Source organism: Lytechinus variegatus, chromosome 5, assembly GCF_018143015.1.
Source record: "Lytechinus variegatus isolate NC3 chromosome 5, Lvar_3.0, whole genome shotgun sequence".
NCBI classification, from domain to species: Eukaryota; Metazoa; Echinodermata; class Echinoidea; order Temnopleuroida; family Toxopneustidae; genus Lytechinus; species Lytechinus variegatus.
Genome location: NC_054744.1, coordinates 14,829,697 through 14,851,685, shown reverse-complemented (window position 1 = coordinate 14,851,685; position 21,989 = coordinate 14,829,697). Strand labels below are relative to the sequence as shown.

Sequence of the window (21,989 nt, the reverse complement as noted above, 5' to 3'; positions counted from 1 at the left end):
GTGGGGGAGGGGGTAATGAAGCCTATGTCACTGACATAAATGTTACCAAAGTGATGCTCATTATTCGTTTGCTTGTTGCCTAATGATCCTATTAGTATGCTAAAACCATGTGGCACTTCCTGTTTGATAAACCCCATCTTCCAAAGCCCAAAGAGCGATCATTTATATCCTTTGATGTGCGATCCAATCCATTCTGTGTGGGAACACAGGATATATGCCAAGGTTGTATAGCGCTGCGTCCCATATATCATATGCACCGAGGATCTTAGGGCAATTGAATTTGTTGCTAATCTCAATGCCATTCATTCAATGCTGGCACAATGATATTTCATACATACGTGTGTGGAGTGTGGCCTCATTATTACTCCAGCTAGCTAGGTCTCGTTTCTCAGTTGGTTACCTTCTGTGACGTCGGAAGCCTCCATTTACTGCTCATTGAGCCAAGATCTAAATCATGCCTTCTTTCCAGAGGCACCTGTCGGCTGCATGCATCCTGATATTTGGACCCCCGTCTTACAAAGAGTTGCAATTGATCGGATCAACCACTACTATGGAAAACCAGCAACGTCAGCTTCTAAAATCTATCATGTTTATTCAAAATGTTTTTTAGATATGATTTAAATTCGTACATGACAATTTGGTGTGCTCCTATTTGTTTACAAAGGTCATTGTGCAAATTTTCTATTCTATATTGTTGAGGTTGATAGAATTCTTGGCAACACTTTGTAAGACGGAGCCCTGATGTATCAAACCATGATACACTTATCAATATTCCAACAGACCAAAATTATGGCAATGAAGGCATCCAGAGTGAAATAATGATTATGCAGAGTTTGTAGGTTTTGGAGGGTAAAGTTAGAGTGAGTGTTACTGATCACCTTCATGCATTATAGAGATGGCAATAATTGAGCAAGTCTTTTGCATGAATTATTGAAAAACACTAATGAAACTGCAAAATGAAAAGTAGGTTCCTTTGATCTAAGGTTGGTTTATACCCAGGGTTTATACTTCAATCTTTATCAATCTTTGGAATAGAGAATTACTTGAACATGCATCAGGGTTTTTTTTTCATGTAAAGAGAGTATCATTCTTTGAATACAGTCATTTAATGAGACATTGTTTACTGATATGTCAATGTTCATATCTTGTAAACATACAAAATTCCTCCCTTTGATGAACATAGGTATAAGGGATTTTCTTCTTTTCTTGACTTCATATTGTAATAGGAATACAGGTATACTCCCAATCAGTCTATGGATGTCAGCATTCTATGGTATTCACCTCTCCCCTACATGAAGATTTCAATATTTTCTTTTGCGTACTATCCTTATTTCTCTCTCATTGCCTGAGCCTTCAACAATTTTTCTTGGTTTTCTCCTAACAACAGAGCAAGAAGAATCTGTGGCTTATGAACGCAAGCTTCGGATGATCCATGACATTATCCAACAAGATGGCAGCGCCTCAGGACAGCAGCCACCTGCCCAGCTTATACCAGCTCAGTGTAAGTCCGCCACCATTTTGCCCCTCACCCCCCCTCTTTCCAGTTTTCTTTACCCCTTTCCGAAGAATTCAGATGGCTAACATGTAAACTAACCTCAAATACTCATTGTCCTCCACCTTTTCTCTCTCCCATCTTCGCCCCAGCCCCATCTCTTGATCGATCGAGGTATCTTTTGAAAAACATAGATTTGTAATGCTGGTATGTACCCCACAGGTCGTCTCCTATATTCACATCCATCCTTTAGGGACCTTATCAAAAGTCAGAACCATTAGCATTGCTAATCCTAACATTTCATCATTGACAAGACAATGAAGAATGTAGAAAAGCCACTGAGAAAAGCACCTTTATCAGAATTTTTTTCTCTAAAAGATGCAGTGCAGGGTTATGTTAGGTATCTCAGCCCCTTCCCTCAATTGAAGTCTATCCCATGCGGCCCTTCCCCTTTACCCCTAATAGCCCTCTTTCTGCACCCCTCTGCTCCTATGAACGGATGATAAAAGAAAACATACATACAATTTCTGATGCAGACCCTTCCCCCATAGTATTACTCAGATCCTTGAAGTTGATGTGTCACTGATACTATACAGTCAATCAAATTCAAGGAAGCTATACTACCATATTTCAAAGTGGATGATACATTCACAGGATTGTCTCAAGTTTGGGTGCCCCGTTACCTCTTTCTACCCCATAAAACTTTCTCTTCTAAATTAGGCCTGGATGACATTTAACCTTTTAAATCAAATGACTTATAAGGATGGATTTCACTCCTATGACTTGGAAGGCCCAATAATTAGCAGGTCTGATAAACCAGTGTCCAATAACTGGAATGTTTAATAGAATGAAGTACTAGCATAGTGCAAAATGTTCTATAAAAGAAGATCCACCTTCCTAAGTCTTTAAATGTATTGCACACTGTCTATCTTAATTTTAGTTCCATATGCACAGAAAGCATACATGTACATATACATTTATCAAAATTGTTTCTCATACTCCACACATATATTGTATGTATGAATTTTTTTTCTAATTTTTTTTCCTTATTTTACACATATCTCACCAATTTAACATTTACGCACACAATATGCCTAGTACCAGATCAAGGTTTTTTAGTGGTTTTATTTCATTTCCATGGAAACAGCTCACTTATTGACAGGTTTATACTTCATTTAGTTTGTGGTTATTAACCGAGTACTGAGCTTGGAATGAGCAGGTGGTGCTGATACTGTTGGCATGCTGAGTGTTAACGAACAAGGATGATAATTATATTGATTTCTCTTTTCAACTATTTGTATAATTGTTATCCATCAGTGTCTTTCTTGACTTTGTATATGAGCTTTTACTTTTTCTTTACCCAATCCATCGAGTATTTGGTATAGCACTTTTCTCCTGCGATTAATAAAGGCTTCATAAAATTGTTTTTTAACTAATCTCTATATTGTAATTGACAATTTAGAGTGCTCATGGGGCAAATTAATCACCCCCCCCCCCCTTTCATCTAAAAAACTGAACAAAGAAATCAATTGTTCTTAATTGTATGTATATTCTTGATTTATTCCTCTGTTCTTCCACAGAATCTTTCATTTTTTGTTCCATTCCTTCAGTTTTGCATAAAGTAAGGAAAAAAATATACAGTAATTAGAATCCAAAGAAACTGTCTTTGCTCTGTTTTCCAATGATATTGCCTATATTAGCAAAGCTGACAGTCTATTTTGGAAATAATCATGAATATGTGATTCCTTCTTAAATTCAAAACAAGGTTATGATAAAGTTTACAGTATTAGAGGAGTGATCTGTTACTTTAAGTTTCAGACTTTAATGAATCTGGTCAGATACAGAATAAACAGCGCATCCCCCAAAAATGTCTCTCTGACATAGGGCTGAAGTAGTTCCAAAATTATATAGTATTTTCAATTAAATGTACATGAGTAGGAAGCTAATTTCATAGTCTTAACTTCTATGAAAATTTAATTGGTCTCGCTAATTGGTCTCGCTTCAGCGGTTTTGAATACACACCCTGTTGCGCAACAGTGGTGCATTTCAGGCCATTCCAAGTTTGGAACACTGTAATTATCTTGAAACTTGCTTATTCCCTTTCGGCTTGTACGTGTTTGCTGTACACGTATAGCGCGGCCATCATGCCTTCTGTGTGTTATGCTTGACTCAACATTGAAATGTCAAGAAAGCCTATATTATTAGCTGCACTTTTTCTGCTGATGATGCATTCATTTGGGGAAATGAAATAGATTGCTCATTTACTTAATAGGAGGAGGAGAAACAAAGGACCAAATTCACAAAGGTGCTTTTTAAAACCCTTCGGTTGAAACCATGGTTTATACACATTTCCTTTATAAATTATGCTTATTTACCGCCTATATTAAAGAATGTCCAATGCTTCTGCACGCTTTTGTCACAGTTTGCCAAATTGACGCCTGTTGCCGTGTTTATCCACACTATTTTATACACGAGTCCACTGTTTTGAAAAAATGAGTCCAACCTTCAAACATAGGACTCTAAAATAGCATACTTAACCATGGCAACAAACGTCAATTCGGCACACTGACTGCATGCATCAGCATTTGACTTTTTTTTATATATGTGATAAATGATTGTAATTTATACAGGAAATCTGCATTTATATAAACTCAGGTTTCAACAGATTGTTAAAAAATTCGGGCCAAAGTGTTCTTGCTTGTTTTACTTACAAGCCAGTTTGTGAATAGTGCATGTTTTCACTGTGCAGAATTAAGGTTTTATGTTAATTGGATTAGTGTTGAGATTACAGTGTTAGTAAAAATAACATAATATATAAATGCATGAATATAACAACGCATACAACAAATAAATATACAACAAATAAATACAATTTATACATTCAAGTAAAAGAAAAATCAACATATATCTATTTAATTCCCTTCAAACTTATATTCAATTCCAAATCTGATACAAATAAGAGATATTACTCATTAGTTTGTAGATAGATGTTAAGTGAATGCATAATGGAGAGCTTGTGACTGTATCCTTGGTCATATGATGGTTATGAAACGTATATATTGTTCAGGTAGTCTCCAAAGATAAATGCAATTTCTATTGAGACAGCCTTTTTATACTATAGTTTGTAATTAATTAAAAAATCTGTTATAACTCTAGTTTTTTGTTGGTATCAGTTCTTTGGCATAGGAAATCTACCAACAGCTCTTAGCAATGTTGAATGATTTATTAGGGTCTTTTAACACCTGTTTTATAAATGAATGAAACGAAAATGCGTAATAAAGCCAAAATATTCTTTGGATTAAATATGCTCTTCTTTGTAACTAAAACTGAATGGATCATTTCAAACAGAATGTGTGAGATAAAACATTTTTTTCATGGCATCCCAGTGTATAACCATTCTTCAGATAGAAATGATTGACCTGCGCTTGATAGAAATTTTCTCTTCCGACCCTTTCTCTTTCTGGCCCTGGACATGTGACGTCATTGAAGTGGCATTGCTTGTACTTGTATGCGCATTGACCTAGATATTGTTTAAATACATACATGTACATAAATCAGCGTTACATAATAGAAATGAGGCCAAGAACGCTAAAATTGTTTTGACGTAAAACCCCTTGCACCCTCCATTTACTTCAATACCTTTGGGGCCTTTGTGAAATCAATATGGTATTATGAGTTATGACGGTGTATACCTACATCAACTTTCACATGCAACATTTAAGCTGGTTTTATCTCATCCTTCATATAAACGAATAGTATCAGAATAGAGGTAGTTGCCATTTTTCAAGCAATTCATAGAGAGGGAATCACTATACACTTTGGTAGAGAGTGGCAATTATGCTATCATATCCATTACCTCACCAAGGGATAATTGTGCCTTGCTAGGACTTGAACCATCAACCCACAGATCAAAAATCAAGGATTTATACCACAGTGCCATGACTAGCAGTCATCATTGATACATATTGGCCACTGAAAGGGAATAATGCACTTGAAAGGAAAATGCAATTCTTGTGATACAATAAAAATAGTGTTCTGTGGTTCCTGGGGGCCGTTTCAAAAATCTGTTCATAAGAGTAACTTTAAGAACGACTGGTGATCCTTTCTTACACGCTAAACCATCACCAATGAATATACCATTTACCACAAGAAAGGATCACCAATCATTCTTAAAGTTGCTCTTAACTTACGAACAGCTTTATGAAACACCCACCTGGTTTATATGATTATATATGTGGTTCTTGGTTTATAATTGTACTTAATATGAACATTGCACTTGGAACATTTTTTCTAATGCTGTTTTCAGGTGCATTATTTCTCATGATCTGGTAAACTACATCTTAGATTCTACAAGCATTTTGGCCCTGTTTCACAAAATTCATCATAACTATATATCAGTTGTTTGCTACTGTTACAAGCTTCTGAAAGCATGCCAATTGATTGGCTGAGAACATATGTTTATTTGTAATCCAGCGTCTATTATTGATAACAGACTTCTTGAAAATAGGACGGCCATCGTCCTTGAATTTGAAAAAGCAAGATTCTGTTGTTCATTAATTCACCTATTGTATAACTCATGAGCGTGAAGATAGAATTTATGTAGATGTCGAGCTGTGAATATGAAATGCAATACAAAACGGAACAAAACCTTTCTCTTTTCAAGGATACATACCATGAAACTATGTTTAAATGAATATTAATAGGTATATCCATCTTGAATTTAAAGGTGAAAATGAGATTTCCCATTATAGCATTGTGTTCCTTTTTCTATTTATCCTTGAGATAGATAGATTATATTCAGATATTATTCAAGTTTATCACTGGGCACAATTAAGAAACTGTGAGAAGTACAGTTATGTTGCTTTGAATAACTCACTTTACATTTTTCTTTTCAAGACACCATCACATGAATTTCACATGCCATAATACATGTTGAATCTCAACCTTGAAATCCCTAAGCCATACTACGTTTCCCTATTAAAAACAAGTAATGAAGATAGATTCCGTGCTTCGGCCATGATGGCTTAATTGATTTAATCATTGCATGTGAAATGGGATAGGGGAATAGCCTGCCTAAGCTGCAATACACGTATTGATTGGAATATTTAGCATTTGGTTTAGACTGAGGTTAATTAGCCCACCGTTATTTCCACAGGATGCTCTTAGGTAAATGAGGGTGTCTCATCTGTAACACGCCAAAGAGTTCACTCCACCGAATAGCAAGCGCAACATCAATTGAATCCTTCTATATTACCCCGATCAGTTTGATAAGCACCGCAAACTGCTATGTATAGCTTCATGGGTAATACTTAATGAAGATTCATTTTGAGATTACAGACAATGCATAGAAGGCCTAATTGGAGATGGCGCTTTGCTGACTTCTGCGTGGAATGTTGGATTCTTCTTCCAAGAAAACGTTGAATTGAAATTGAGATTTAACAAAAAAGGATTTGGAGAATATCATCTATCGCCTACTTTGTACTTCATTTGTCATTGAAATCAATTAAATGTGTATTGAAATTGATATGTTATTTTCTTTGTGATTGGATCAGTTTTGCGGTTCATCTATGGTCATGGTATCCTTGCTTGGATCATCTACTTGAAATATATTTCCCTTTCTCTTCGTTTTAACTTTTCGCATAAATATGTTTTTCCTGCTTTCCTGTAATTTTATCAAATGGTCATTTACTCCATTCTACGATGGAGTAGTCTATTATATCGGAACAACTTCCAAGGAACATATTTTGGGTTTCTTTTAATTCTGATAGAGTATTCTATTGTGAATCAGCTGGATCTTACCTTTATTGACATAATATGCGAATGCACTATGTCAGTTTTATCAAGGAAATAGGCATCCTGTAATAGAAGAGGATTAGTGACATCAGGACTGTAAATTGCCCTCCAAAACATTGCTCTTAAAGTACTCAGAAGATGGTTTTTGGAGACTCAAATGTGATTATTAGCCAATGTTATTTCATTTATATCCCCCTTTTCAGGGAAGTCAGACACTGGCATGTTTGATCAGTAAAATGTGATCAGCTAAACCAACATTATCAGTCAAGGTCCACGGGAGTAGCTGCTGAATTTCCATTAGCTCTTTAACGTACAGAAACCTTCAAGCCCTAAGCCATGCATTAACGAATCAACACTTCAGTATCAAAGACGCAGAATTCGTGCCATGATTGATCTTTTCAATTATAGATATTGCCTATTACCATCAAAAAGCAAGTGGTATTTTTTCCTCAAACTGGTTCTTTGAGGTATCATTATACACAGTGAACACCTTTGTTTGTGAACCCTGAGCGAAAGGAAGGAGAAATTTACTTCTCAACTCGCATCCTCATTTATTTGTGTTCTTTTACCCACAAAATGGAAAATATAATATGGATATATCATGTTACGTAGTGCATGCCTCCAAAGAGCTTCTTGGCTCTTTCATTGTTAATGGGGTAAGTGTTTCATATCTTCTCCAGATTATGGTAGGTGTAAAGTGAAAAATAAAGCTGAAATTTCCCCCCGTTCTTTGTTCTCTTGTCATTCTTTTCTCAAATGACTTTAAGATGTGTCTACATGTATGTCATATGAAAGGTTATTTATTTAGTATGTTAATTGTTTGGCTGTTCCCAAGGAAAAGCCTTAATTCGTGAAGATTTCAACAAATGCTCTGTTATCAATCAAAGTGAAATAAGAGGCATGACTTTTTTATAAGAAGTTGCTCTTTATGAATTTTAATGCACCGTTACACCTGCAAAGTTGAATACAGACCAATAACATATATCATGTGATTTCCAATGACATGAACCATTGGTCGGTTTGGGTCTGCTTCATTAGTGTAACTGTAGTATGAGCTTGAATAAGGTTTGTTCAATATAGCAACAATTATTGTTTGCAAATTAAATTCTATGTACAGTATTGTCATCCATTTCATGAAATGAATTAATTTGATATGCCATTAACTGATTTATTAAGATGTACAATTCTCAAGTTGTATCATTTTTATAGGTAACACTGTCTTGCTATTGATTATTCTCCCCCCCCCCCCACCATGTCTTTAGAATAGTATGACAAAATGCTTTGAATGCCCCGATTTGAGATGTTACCTTCTCAAAATCTTCAATTTTTTTTATTTTGCAGCTGGTATGATGTCCGAAGACAGCGATTACACCAGTGACATAAACGCACCCACAGTCAGCAATAGCAGCCCTCGTCACAGCGCTGGTACTGCCCACCATTCATCTGATAGATTAGATTCCCCTCCCCATGGATCTCCTCCGTCACGCTTCCATGATTACAACGATGACCACTACCCTGGAATGGAAGAGGTAAGTCAGTGCACAGCTCCGAAGTATGGTACTGATTTTCAGTATTTAGTATTGAAAAGTGATTCAAAATACTGAAAGTTTCTGTTTTATGTGTTGTCCTGTGATATTTGTTCATCAGTGCTGATTTCTCTCTCTCGTTGAAAATCTGCATGTGAGACAAAGTTCAAAAATTATTATTTTCTCATCTTTGCCCGCATTGTTTTGTGCTGCATGATAAAAAACAACAGTTAAAAAGTCAATAAAAAATTGAAATAATAGATTTTGATTGATTTTTGCTGTTTGCAGAAGTGGAATCTCACACATATGCAGCGCACATATTGTGTCATATTTCAAAATGACTGGAAATGCATCAGATTTTGTATCAATACCTGAAAGATTTTCTTTATCATCACATTATTTTTTTGTCATCTTTTATTCTTCCAACTTTGATCCAGCCTTACTATCCCCATGACTACACTGATGAAGAGAGAATAGGACGTTTCATCGAAGACGACGAGAGAAGACGACTCTATCCAGAAGACCGCGGCGACTTCACGGACGGCAGCGCCGACCGCTTAGACCAGGATTATCCTGATAGAGAATACTACAATGACTATCACTCTGGTAGCAATATGGATTTCAGGTAAGGTCTCACAAGTTTCACATTGCTTTCTGTGCTTCCTGGCTTTGGGAGGGTGGAGTCGGCAGTCCCAGGAAATTTTAGCGGTATAGGAATTAAGCACTCTAATGGTTGAATTTTCCTAAAGGTCTCTATACAGAGATCGGGTTTTGGTGTTATCCTGATCTAAAAAAATGTCCCCAAATATTGGCTATACATGTATACTGTTAGAATGTTTCTATTTAGATTGGATATCCATGGGAATGCTAATTACAAATTTCTTGTGCTGCCATGCATATTTGGTGGGGCTCCATATCTGTATTTTTAGCCATGGCCAAATGGCTCCATGAAAGTTGAAATACATATAGAGTGGCTAGTCCTCTCGGATCTTTGTACTTTTAACATATCAAATTTAGCTGAATATATCAATAGATTGTCATCTCAAAAGTTTTGTCTTGTCATATCATAGGTATAATGGATCTACAGGTGAATTTACAAACCCTGAGGACACCTATAGCGGAGAATACGATTCGGAATATGGCCCAAACCAGCGAGGATACTTGGATGATTACGATCAGGAATACCAAGAAGGGCAGAGCTCCGATGAGCAGAGATACAGACGCATGGAATCATATGATCAAGAGGAATACGATAGGAAGTATGATAGGGAGGATTACCCCCATGATGTGTACAGCGATGAGTACGAAGGGAGAGAAAGAGACTTTGCTCACCGGGAGCGCGAGTATGTTCCTCCGGATGCTGGATATGAACACCCAGAAAGTGAGGACATTGAGTATGACAAGGAGAAAGGGGCGTATGATTTACATAAAGGTGAAGATTTAAGGATTGTTGATCATGAAGCTCGGGGAAGAGGAAGTAGTTATGATTTAAGAAGGGAAGAAGACCTTGAGCCTCTGAGAGGCAGCAATTATGATTTAAGGACAGATAGTGAAACTGAAAGTAGGAGAGGCAATCTAGTACCAGGTAGTGATATAGGTTCTAAAAAGGGTAGCAATTACGATCTGACAAGGGATGCTGAATACAATATGCACAGAGACAACGAATTTGATAATGGACATGAAAGCAAATTTGATTCGCAGAGAAACGGTGAATTTGGTTCCCGGAGAAACAGTGGGTTCGATTCACGACTTGATGGTGACTTTGACCAAAGACGGGACGGAGAGTTTGAGTCAAGACACGAAGACTTTGATCCCCAGCAGGAAAGTGGTTTTGACTTGCATGAAAATATTTACTGTCAACCGGAGAGTGACGACCTTGAAACTCGCGACAGCGACCTTGAAGGCAGAGTCGCGGAGTTCGAACTGGTCCGTCGGGATCCGTACCGTACCCTTCGGGAGAGTGACTACGACCATAGAGTGTCCAATTTCGGCCGTCACACGGACGACTTTGAAGGATACAACTTTGATGATGGCAGGAACTATGTTGACAGGGGGGAGAGTTTTGAGACAAGGACGGAACAGAGTGAGGTAGAATCGGAAACGAGCAATACCATACCCAGTAGACATCGGAGGAGAGAACCTTACCCCTATAGCCCTCATGGGAGTGAGAGATACCTTCACAGAGATGTTGATAGTTTAGAACGAGATAGCAGACCCTCATTGGACACAGGAAGGTATGGCTTTCCTTCTCGATTCTTATTTCTCCTCTCATTGTAAGCGAATTTAGAAATCTATATAATTGAATCCTTTACAGAGAAATTATCACCAATTCTTATACATGTTCAATCTCTAGTCTTGCTTCTAATCGTTCAAGTAATATAGTTTAAGTGGAAATTTTTCATCAAATATATGATAGATTTTCTTTTTTCTTTAGATTTGATAAGCAAAAAAAAAGAAAAAATTTCTCTCCTTGAAATGTGCGCAGTTCCTACAACAGTTACATTTGTTGTGGTTTAATCACCCTGACGATTACATAAAACTTGAACATTATGCAGGGACTCCCCCATTTGTCCCCATTACTCATTTTCTCATGTACAACATAGATTTTGTTAGGCCTTATTTATATTAATCTGCTCAGTCCTATAAATGAAATGCTTAATCCGGTTTTGCTGAATTATGCTGGTATAGGTATTCAGATTTATTTAGTGGTACCCTTGTACATGTGTACCATAGACTGTGGAATGTCCATAGACTTCTCTTTTTTTTGATGTGCAGATTATCATCATTACATGTAATATGGTAACTATTAAAGATATTCTTCTAATCAGTCATAAGCCTACAACTACCTATTGCATGTTGGCAGTTCAAATATTTATTTAATTCTTTTCATTAGAAATCTTGTGATAAAGTTGCTATGCATCTTTTCATGGCGGCTTTCCAACATGACCAAGTACTTTGGCTGTAATCATATTGTAATTCAAGGATTGGTAATGAAAAGCCACATCAGGGTTGCATTAATGCTTGAATATTGTTAATGTACCCAGAAAGGTAAACTTCAAACCCAGTTCTCACTATGATCATAAATTTTTTTCATGTTGTGTATTACAGAAATGTAGACATTTTTTTCCAGCTTTGTTCCATAACAGCAGCATAGATACCTGTTAGGATTCAGTCAAACCCATGCAGCTGATGGTAATGCTTATTATTTCTAATTGTTTTCAGCCCTGGGAGTAGCCGCTATTCTTCTCCGCGAGTCAGTCGGAGCAGCCTTGCCCTCGACAGGTATTCGGAGAGCTTGCAGCAGTCGGACGAGCTCCTAGACCGAGACCGAGAGCTGGACCTGGAACTGCGTGAGGAGGAGGACGAGTTGAGAGACCTGGTACCTGCTATGACCATCGCTCGAATGAGATGGCTCAATGCATTCCACAGAGTGCGAGAGCAGATCAAAGAGGTACCTAAACCAATAAATCAAAGAGTCTAAGATATTTGCCCCTTGTGTATACAAGATTGAAGTAGAAAGGTGAATAGATCAAAAAACCTCTAGAAGGGCATTCACCATTATCTATTTTGAAATAAGATGATACCAATGAAGTTCATCGATTCTAATGATACCATGTGAATCAGTAACGTTATGGACCACCAAAAGACAAAATACAGTGCATGACACTAACAAAAATCCCACCGCTGCCACCAAAAAGGAAAGACACCACTTCAATGTGATAATCTTAGTATTGATAGTCCCTGCTTGAAGCGTCTCAAAACAATCATCCACGAGTTTCATTACCAGTGTGCGTGTGTGTCTCGGATTGAGTCTTTTTCCTCAACCATATATGATTTTTTTTACATCTGGGACTGAACTGTAACTTCTCTATATCCGAAAGACATGACCAGTGCTTGTACCTCAAACCTCTGTGTGGCTTTGTAACTTCTCCCATGTAGCTTGAATTAAAGGCGCATGCATGCCCAAATGCAAGGTGACAATCAACATAGCAACGCTTTAAGAGGGCAGCAGATAAAGCGCTTTCAAATGAATGGGTCTATAGAACTGGGTCTTACAATCACCTCATATAATGTTCTTCATCTTGTTCATAATTTTCCAGTCTCATTTACATAAACATCTGCTGTCGAAGCCAGCTATAATTTTAGTGAGAATTCTAATGAATGATTGAACATTGAAACAGTCCTAGTTTTTATAAGCTGTATCATTGTTAGTAGAAAGAATATTCATTTTCACAGTCTGCTTGAATAATGTCAAGGGTACTGGTGGGGATTTTATTGATAAAGATAAATCATGTGATTTGTAGTGATTTAGGATTTTTTTTCATTTCCTTTTAGGGATATTACGATGGTGACAGCAGTATGAGACCAGGAAGAGGAGGTGGACTGTGGGCTAACTTAGCAAATGGCGGGTAAGTACAGCCAATCATTTCTTTTTACTCTATATTTCTTATTGCGCTTGTTAACAATACCATTTTGAAGATTACCATATTAATAGATAGCTGATGTATGTTCATTCCTCAAAGTAAAAGAATTTGTTAATGGACGTTGAGCATTTCTTGAGCAAATATTCTTGATTAAATGATACTGTCCTATGAAATAAGAATTAAGTAGGATATTGGACGTATAGTTAGTTGAATCGGGAAATATTTGGGAAAAATCAGCTGTTTTAAAACTACTTGTTATGCCTGTGGTTTTTAACACACTTGTATTTTATAATGCCATGTTTTACTTCTAATTGCAAGGGCCGCCGCAGAATGGTTTTCAAAGGAGGGGGGCTGAGCCAAAAGTGGGGGAGGGGCTGACCATGCAATAAATCACAATCCTATTGTCATTTTTATGTTTTTGTATAGAGGAAGGCGGGGTAAGTTGAGCATAGGGGCAAGTTGAGCCACCAGCCCCAGGCCAATAATGAATGAGTCTAGACTAAATGAGTCAGACATTGTGGTGGTGTCATGTATTGATGACCCATAGCATAACCCCTAACCCCACCACATTGTTTTCAACTTTGAAACAAAAAGTATTTTTTTAGAGGGAAAAATGTGAATTTCACCCAAAAAAGTAAAAAAGAGTGTGAAATAGATAAGAGCTTTATAAACACACACGTCTTTAAATATAATAAAGACATGATAACACCATTATTAGTCCAGGTATGGATCTTCATTCTTGTCATAGTCTTTAATATGATGGATGAATAATAAATGTGTGGATACAAAATTATCGCACTAAGTTCAGACTGGGGTAAGTGAGCCAAACAGCATGGGGCAAGTTGAGCCATGGTAATTCCTATGGTAATGTATCTTAAAAAACAAACAAACCATAAAAATCGATTGAAATGCTGGCTGAAAGGAGCAAATTTACATGACTGCTCTTTTCCTTTTAAAGGATGTTAGTATTTATAGAGAATTAGCAAGTGAAAAGACTTTAAACAAAAAATTGACATGCTGGTTCTCCCCTCATACATTTTGTACATAGTTTTTGTGGCTCAACTTACCCCAGAAGGTGGCTCAAACTTACCCCATATATGGGGCAAGTTGAGCCATTTGACATCGTTTTTTTTCAAAGGTCACGATGACTTTCAGTGTGGGGATAGAAAGTTATATATAGGTGGAAAATATTTCAGAAGAATTAAATTTCAAGGCAAGGTACTTATTTCGACAAGATTATTAATCATATCAATTCTAACATGCAAAAACTGTCACAACTTACCCCGCCTTCCCCTACTGTTTTGGAAAAGAGTGGGAGGAGGGGGGGGCTTAATCCCTCCCAGCCCCTTCCCCCTTCCCTGCTTCCGAGGCCCCTGAATTTGAAATTTTGTGTTCTTTATCAGAACTATCCGATAAGGGGTTTGATTCTACATATATTGTAGACCATATTTCTACTACAATTTATTACGCACTTAAGATAAATTTTTACTTTTAATAACTTCAGATGGTTTACTTTTCTGATAATAAGCTTGTGTTATCACTTACTTACAACAGGAAGAGATTTGCAATGAGCCTCAAAGTGAATATTTTAATTTTTCTGTTTTTTTGCCATCAGATTTAGTTTGAAGCATTGCATTTTCTTATTTCCTTAATCACTTGCTAAACATCTGATTCATTCAATTGCACATATAAAAATATTCTATCAGTTATGAATGAATTATAATTATTGATGTAATTGAATCGTCAAAAAAAGCATGATATGAAATACTTAAAATCATCAGAAACAATTATTTTCTACAGCAAATTTGAAGACACATTTAACAACAACAACCAAGATAGTTCAGTGGCAAGACCTTTGAGAAGGCGTAAAAACTTTCGCATCCCTGCAAATAAACTTCTTGAGATTGACATGGCTCCAGAACTACCCCCCTGCCGCAAGATATCAGCGGTATAGTAAAAACTATCAACTGGATTTTTCACATCATGCCTTCCCCTTGATCACCACACATGCAACTATAATGACATCAGCAGTATAGCAAAAACTATCAACTGTTTTTTGTCACATCAAACCTTCCCATTGATCACCACACACACACACACACTATGTTACCTATGTGACATATTTCAAATTTAGATATAGCCGTAACATAGTAGGCAGCAGAGCTGACATTCATGCCAGTGATCTTTGTAGATTCATTGACAACATTTCCATCCAATTTTCATAAAAAGAAAAAGGAGAAGATATCAGAAAGTATTGTTTCCGATTGCCAAGCATGTTGTGTATTTTATTCTTAAAAATATATGAGCTGAAACTGCCGCTTTCTTATTGCTTGTAGTAATAAACAACAATAGTGTTTAGGTCACCCAGTGGGCTTCATAACATTGGGTTATCTTGTATGTCCTTAGAAAGAAAATTGGAGCCACGTGTTCAGCCAAGTGTTTCTTTGATGGATTCCTTAGTATATTCCCCTTCAAGAAAATGCCAAGAGCACTTGAACTTAGTCATTTATAATGCTGGATTCCAATATCATGGTCAATATTAGCAAATTGAAGAATTTGGATGGTCTTTGTTATACCAGTGAAGAATAAAACACCAAGAAAAAGAAGGCCACTCACTAATTTCCTGCAAAATGTGGTTTGAGTCCTTTTGCTTATCAAACGAAAACATATTTTCCATGTACAACATTTATGGGCTATACATTTTTTCTTCATATATATACATATATATATATGAGCTCCCATATCTATCATATGTAAGTGACAGAGGGTCATAAACATAAAATCATTTTGGTAACATCATTGCAAATCTCTGTCGTAGGCAATACATGTATCATCAATACATCCATGTGTAAATATATCATACGTATAATCTTTAGCCATTCATTGATACGTATTTTGCCACCATCATTTTTTTTTCAATTTCCTCCTGGCATAGCCCTCCGGGATTAGACCTTCTGCCAGAAATGTTACCGAGAAGAAAATCCATACCGCTGGTGAGAGCAAGAGAGAGAAGAGAGTGATAAAGGAAAAGAGAGAGAGACAGACAGACAGAGAAAGTGTATGAACAAGGTTGAAGGAGGGAAGGAATGCTGGAATGTGGGAGGGAGAGAGAGAGAGGGGAGAAAACATAGAGAGAGTAAGCACGGTCTCACATCTGCCTGATTTGGTCAGAGATGGGTTTGTGGGTTTTGACCGTTCAACCTCACCCACAATATCGAGAACAATTCTTGTTCTAGTTATTTCAATCCATTGTGGCTGTATTACGATGGTATTATGATCCAGGGGCCTATTTCAGAAAAAATGTAGTTATGATATTACCTTGCCATTACAGTAGTTACCATGGAAACCTTCATGTTTATTGACTATTCAGCCCTGTTGCTATGGTAATTACCATAATGGTAAAGTTACCATAATGATAAAACCTTTATGAAACTTGCCCCAATTATAAAAGCAGCTACAGTCAAATCCATCATTGACTGAAATGACAGACATGAGACCGGTGCTTTACAGTGTGAGAGCATATGAAAAGATGAAAGTATGTACATTATGGTTTATTGATCACTTTTGTGTTGTCATCATTAGTCATAATTATGTATCGATGTCATGGTCCTGCATGGAGTCTCTAAACATTTGTTCACACATACAAACTATCTAAAAATAGCTCTGATTATTGAGGCATTCTAACTTCCACTTCTAGAACCAGAACACATGAATTTGGGTTGTGTTTTTTGCTGTTAGAATTGGAAGTTGAAAACTTTTATACGTCTTGTAGCATATATTTTTGCACTGTACACGTTTATGTATTTATTTCATGATATGTCTCTGTATAGTGATGGTACGTTTGCATGTTGAATCACTTTATTCATGTCTTTAGTGTTTTACTGTGCCAGATATTATGGCCTATTATATTTACGCTCCAGAAAAATTTGGTTGTTAACCTAAACTTTTCATCATTTCATGATCCCAACAGACGGTAATGAAAAACAGTGATTTTCATTATGAATTAAGGAAGGTTTTAACAATAAGAGTACAAAGAGATTATTTGGCTTTCAAAATTGATTGGGAATAATTTTTAATAAAATGAAAGCCATAGAAAAAAATTAACTTTATTCTTTGAAAAAGCGCTTAGATATGGTAGGAGATATGGGGGGGCAGGGGAAGAGAGATAAAGGGGACTCTGAATTTAGTTATATAGAATATATGTTGGAATTATGTCCTCAAGTTTAGACTATTGGATTAAAACTTTATATTATTATTAGAAAAACTTTACTCTATATATTTCTGTATTGTATTGGGGTTTATTAAGATATCAAAATGAATATTGTCTTTATCAAATTACAATATAATAAGAGGAAATGAAGATCAAATGAAATAAAAGTAGCACAAATTATCTTCAGTATTTTTCAAAAACCTGATTTCTCTTTAATGCCAGACTGGCTGCGATAGACATTCGATACCAATGTATAGAATGATGTTCCTGCCAGAATTAATAGAAAATAAATTATTCATACGCTGTAGCAAGGCCAATATGATGAGGATTGTAATTACATTCCAAACAGAGAGAATGCAGCTTGATGCTATAAATCCTGTGCTAAATACCCAGGGCCACATTAGAAAGCATTTAGCAGCATTATTTAGGGATGTAATTATGGGAGGGTTGTAGAGGAGATTGCCTTATTGATTGGAGGGCATGGAACAGTCATGAAAATAAATCACCCCCCCCCATTCCCCTCTCTCTATCCCCTCAATGTCTTTCGCTCTCCCTCCTTCACTCTGTCATTCAGATATTAGTCCACATTTTGTATCATTACTCATTGGATTTCGAAATCAGATTGGTGTAAGCAGGATTGAATAAAAAAAGATAAATTCATGATCTTGTAAATTAAAGTCATTACAATTGGAATTAGGGATTAATGTATTCTATTGCCTCAGACTCTATACTTTGACATTTTAGGGCATTATATTAAAAACATTCTAAAAAAGGGCCTACCCATGTTACCTGTATTCATGATATTAAAGGGATGATCTGGACTGGAAATATTTATATCTTAATACATAGAGTAAAATTCACTGAGCAAAATGCTGAAAATTTCATCAAAATTGGATAACAAATAATAAAGTTATTGAAGTTTAAAGTTTAGCAATATTTTGTGAAAACATTCGTCGTGAATACTCATTAGGTGGGCTGATAATGTCACATCTCCACTTTCTGTTTTCTTATATTATTACATAAAATCATATTTTTTTCATTATTTCATACTTGTGTGAATAATATGTTTCCCTTATAATAAAATAAGTTGCAGCAATAAATATATAATGCACTAAATCAGTTGTCAATCCAATTTTTCTAATTCTTGGAGGAAAAAAAATTTGAATTAACCTAATTTCATATAATAAAATACAAAAGAACAAGTGGAGATGTGACATCATCAGCCCACCTAATGAATATCCATGACAACTGTTTTTTACAAAAGTATTACTAAACTTTAAAATTCAATAACTTTGTTATTTGTTATCCGATTTTTGATGAAATTTTCAGCATTTTGCTCAGTGAATTCTACTCTATTCATTATGCTATAAATACTTTCAGCCCGGACCATCCCTTTAAAGATAAGGAGAAAACTATTTAAGATACTTTCTTGAAGGTAAAACATAACATAGATGACTTTTTCACTGGCAATACTAAAATTGCAGGGAGTCATCTTATCCATATAGATTGATTTAAGTCATTGATATTGAAAGATTATTCTTGATCCCAATTTCAATTTTGATTGTATCAAATATATTATACATTAAAATGAGAAAAACTGTTACATTATTAAAAATAAAACAATTTAAATTCAATAGGTACATTACTGACTTTTTAATTTTTATATTAGATAAAGTTTTCAAACTTTGTGTGATTTTTTATGAATTTGACTTTCATCCTTTATAAGTTATCTTGAAAGTGCTTGATATTGTGTCAAACTGGCTTGCAGGCAAACATTTTATTAGAATCTTTTCTAGTACCGCATACTTCTTTAAAGGAGGATAAAGTCACGTACCGCCATTTCCCTTGGGGCTGAAGGTTTTTAAAAATTCATCATACAACCCCTGTTTGATTGCCTGTGTAACTTCCCTAATGGAGATCAAACATTGATCATGTACAATTTAAAAAAAGGACAAGTGCTGGAGCTATCATATAGGGCAAATCTCTTACAAGCTATATGTTGCACAAGTTACTTAATAGTTGCATATGGATGATATTCAAGTCAAGTTTGATAATATAAAACCTGCAATTAATTTTCAATCTATGAAAAAATATGTAATGAATTTTTGTTGAATTAATCAATCATTGTATATTGCAGGGTCTAGAAAGTATTCTTATTAATTCATAGAAACATACCTTAAAATATCATTACATTGAAAGTCGTAATGAATTTGCCTGTTAGTGTATTATCTTGTTTTCATAATCAGTGTCTGTGTGAGTGAGCTGTTCTATTTCATTTTCATAATGTTCTGTGTTTAATTTCTATGCAATATTATTGTTCTAAATCATTTCCTCAAAGATGTTTCTAGAAAATATGAACTTTAGCTTTTAATCCTTAGTTGTTGTAAGATCTATTACATATTCTCTTTGTCCTGGTGCTTCTACAGTATTTGTAATCATTTTCTCATCCCTTCCCAGATCCATGTATGTTTTATGTCTCCATCTGAAATGTTTCCTTTCTTAATTACAAGTATAATTTTTTTTTTTACAATTTATCTTTCTTTACTTAGTTCATACTCTTTGCTGTTGAGCTGATATCTCACCTTGTTTGTTACTCTGTGAACTTCCCGCCCGCCCACTACCACTCACCCCACCCACACGCACACACACCGAGTATCTCTGACTGTGCAAACCTCATCAGTCTCTAATTACACGTTTTCAATTTATCATTACCCCAGGCTAGAAAACACCTGGTTGATTTTCCATGTTATTGATATTTAGCAAGACTTCTCGTATGGTGACCTGGATGTCTAATCCTCTTTCTGCACTCTATCTCTTTCTTTCTATGTCTGTCTCTCTGTCTCTGCCTCTCCCTCTATTAGTCAGCCCTTATTTTCTTTGACACAAACAATAATTTTTTATGAATGTATTTATTATCAAGCATTATATTGATTGAACTTTTAGTTAGAACTATTTCATCTTAATCTGCGAATTGATTACATGAACAGATAAGAGCATGACATCAATATATACATTTCATTGCATTTGTGAAAGTAACTGCCAAGCTGTTAGAGCTTCATAAATGTACATTTAGTCGTTTGAATGAAGACATATTTGTCAAATTTCAGCTTATTTCAATTCGCAACCCTTCTATCCATTCAAAGAATGCTTTATACAGTCATATGCTACAGATTGCAATATGTACTTTCTTGTGGCTATTTTATTAGTTATCAACATATTTTGCATGTCAAATATAGAAAGCTTTTTTGTCTACCCTGTGATTTCTTTTGATTTGAGTAGAGTTTGTCATCAAGGCTCATATATGTCCTTTTATTTTGATCTAAAGGCCTGGTCACGCCGCCCGAGCATTGTTGGAGCGGTCGTGGAGCGGAGAGAATAAATCATCACTGCTCGCTACTGTTCACCATTTTCGATTTCGATTGTTTTTTTCTGTTTTCGAATTTTGTTTACGAGTTTTTCCCAAATTTTGTGAGCGAAATTCGACCCTCTCTCCCTACCGCTCTACGACTGCTCCAACAACGCTCGGGTGGTGTGACCAGGCCTTTAGGTGTGCCGCAAGAAGATATTGTCAATCAATTCCAAATATTCTGTTACAATTTTACAGTTGATAGATTTTACCTTTAGAAAATCAGATTACACTGCTTGTTTCAAGAAGCAGATCAGCAATCAAACACAATTTTGCAATTTCAAAATTTATGATTGATTTAGGGACCAAAAATGGTCATGCAATTGATGGCAAGTTTCTTGCAACATTCCTTTAGTGCTCATCAGTGTATTTCATGTTGGTACTGTGAGAATGTCTGGGAACCAGTGAGGACGCCGTTCATCTTTTGTAATTTTGTGAAGAATGTTCATTTTAGAATAGATTATGGAGAACACTCCCATTGTATTCTCAAATGTTTTGTTACTCAAAACTGCATGAATGAAATATTGCTTGAAGTAGAGTATGTTTCCTCTCCAAAACGATGTATTATCACTTGTAATATTAGAAGATGTAACCAATCTTATGGCCATGTGCAACTATTAAGTTCATAGATTGCCAATCAAAAGATTGATCATATCTTGTGTGTTACTTGGAACTAAATTGGTATATGTTTATATACAAATTGTTTTAGGTATAAGAACATTCAGCTTGTTATACTGAAAATTTCTATTTTTCACTACGTCTTCCTCATGTGGTTACTGGTCAGGAAAGGGGTTGCAGAAATGGGAGGGAATTATTCGTGTACATATCATTTCATGTTTGCTCTCCCATTTATCACCCAGTATGGAGTACTGTTTGTAATTACTTGTCATATTCTGATAACTATCATTCAATTCAAATGTCATTCCAAGTCATTTTTATTTTCATCTACCAATCATCTTTATATATCCTCTACATGCTTACATAGGAGATTGGGGTCAAGAGCTTGTGTTGGGTAAGGCATTACTTTTTATTTACCTTATTTGCTTTATATTTGACTTTATCATTAGCTAGCTACTGTTTGAACTCCTATATGCGGTGAAGTCACCATTCATTACCACACAATGCATATGAATGCCAC

General features: G+C 35.7%; 1 protein-coding gene across 6 annotated transcripts in view; it reads left to right on the top strand.

Annotated features, from left to right (window-relative positions):
* Positions 1-1,360: 1,360 nt before the first annotated feature.
* Positions 1,361-21,989, top strand: part of LOC121415537 (protein unc-13 homolog B-like) — a 60,035-nt gene continuing 39,406 nt past the window's right edge. For 3 of the 6 annotated variants that reach the window (XM_041608769.1, XM_041608768.1, XM_041608767.1), the window contains exons 1-8: positions 1,361-1,501; positions 8,627-8,814; positions 9,249-9,436; positions 9,882-11,045; positions 12,034-12,262; positions 13,147-13,220; positions 15,036-15,183; positions 21,837-21,863. In XM_041608769.1, the coding sequence (XP_041464703.1) occupies positions 1,426-1,501; positions 8,627-8,814; positions 9,249-9,436; positions 9,882-11,045; positions 12,034-12,262; positions 13,147-13,220; positions 15,036-15,183; positions 21,837-21,863 (2,094 nt within the window). In that variant the 5' untranslated portion in view covers positions 1,361-1,425. Of the gene's footprint in view, positions 1,502-6,698; positions 7,942-8,626; positions 8,815-9,248; positions 9,437-9,881; positions 11,046-12,033; positions 12,263-13,146; positions 13,221-15,035; positions 15,184-16,170; positions 16,229-21,836; positions 21,864-21,989 lie in introns of those variants that run through there. The other 3 variants (XM_041608773.1, XM_041608772.1, XM_041608770.1) reach the window with 3 other exon arrangements.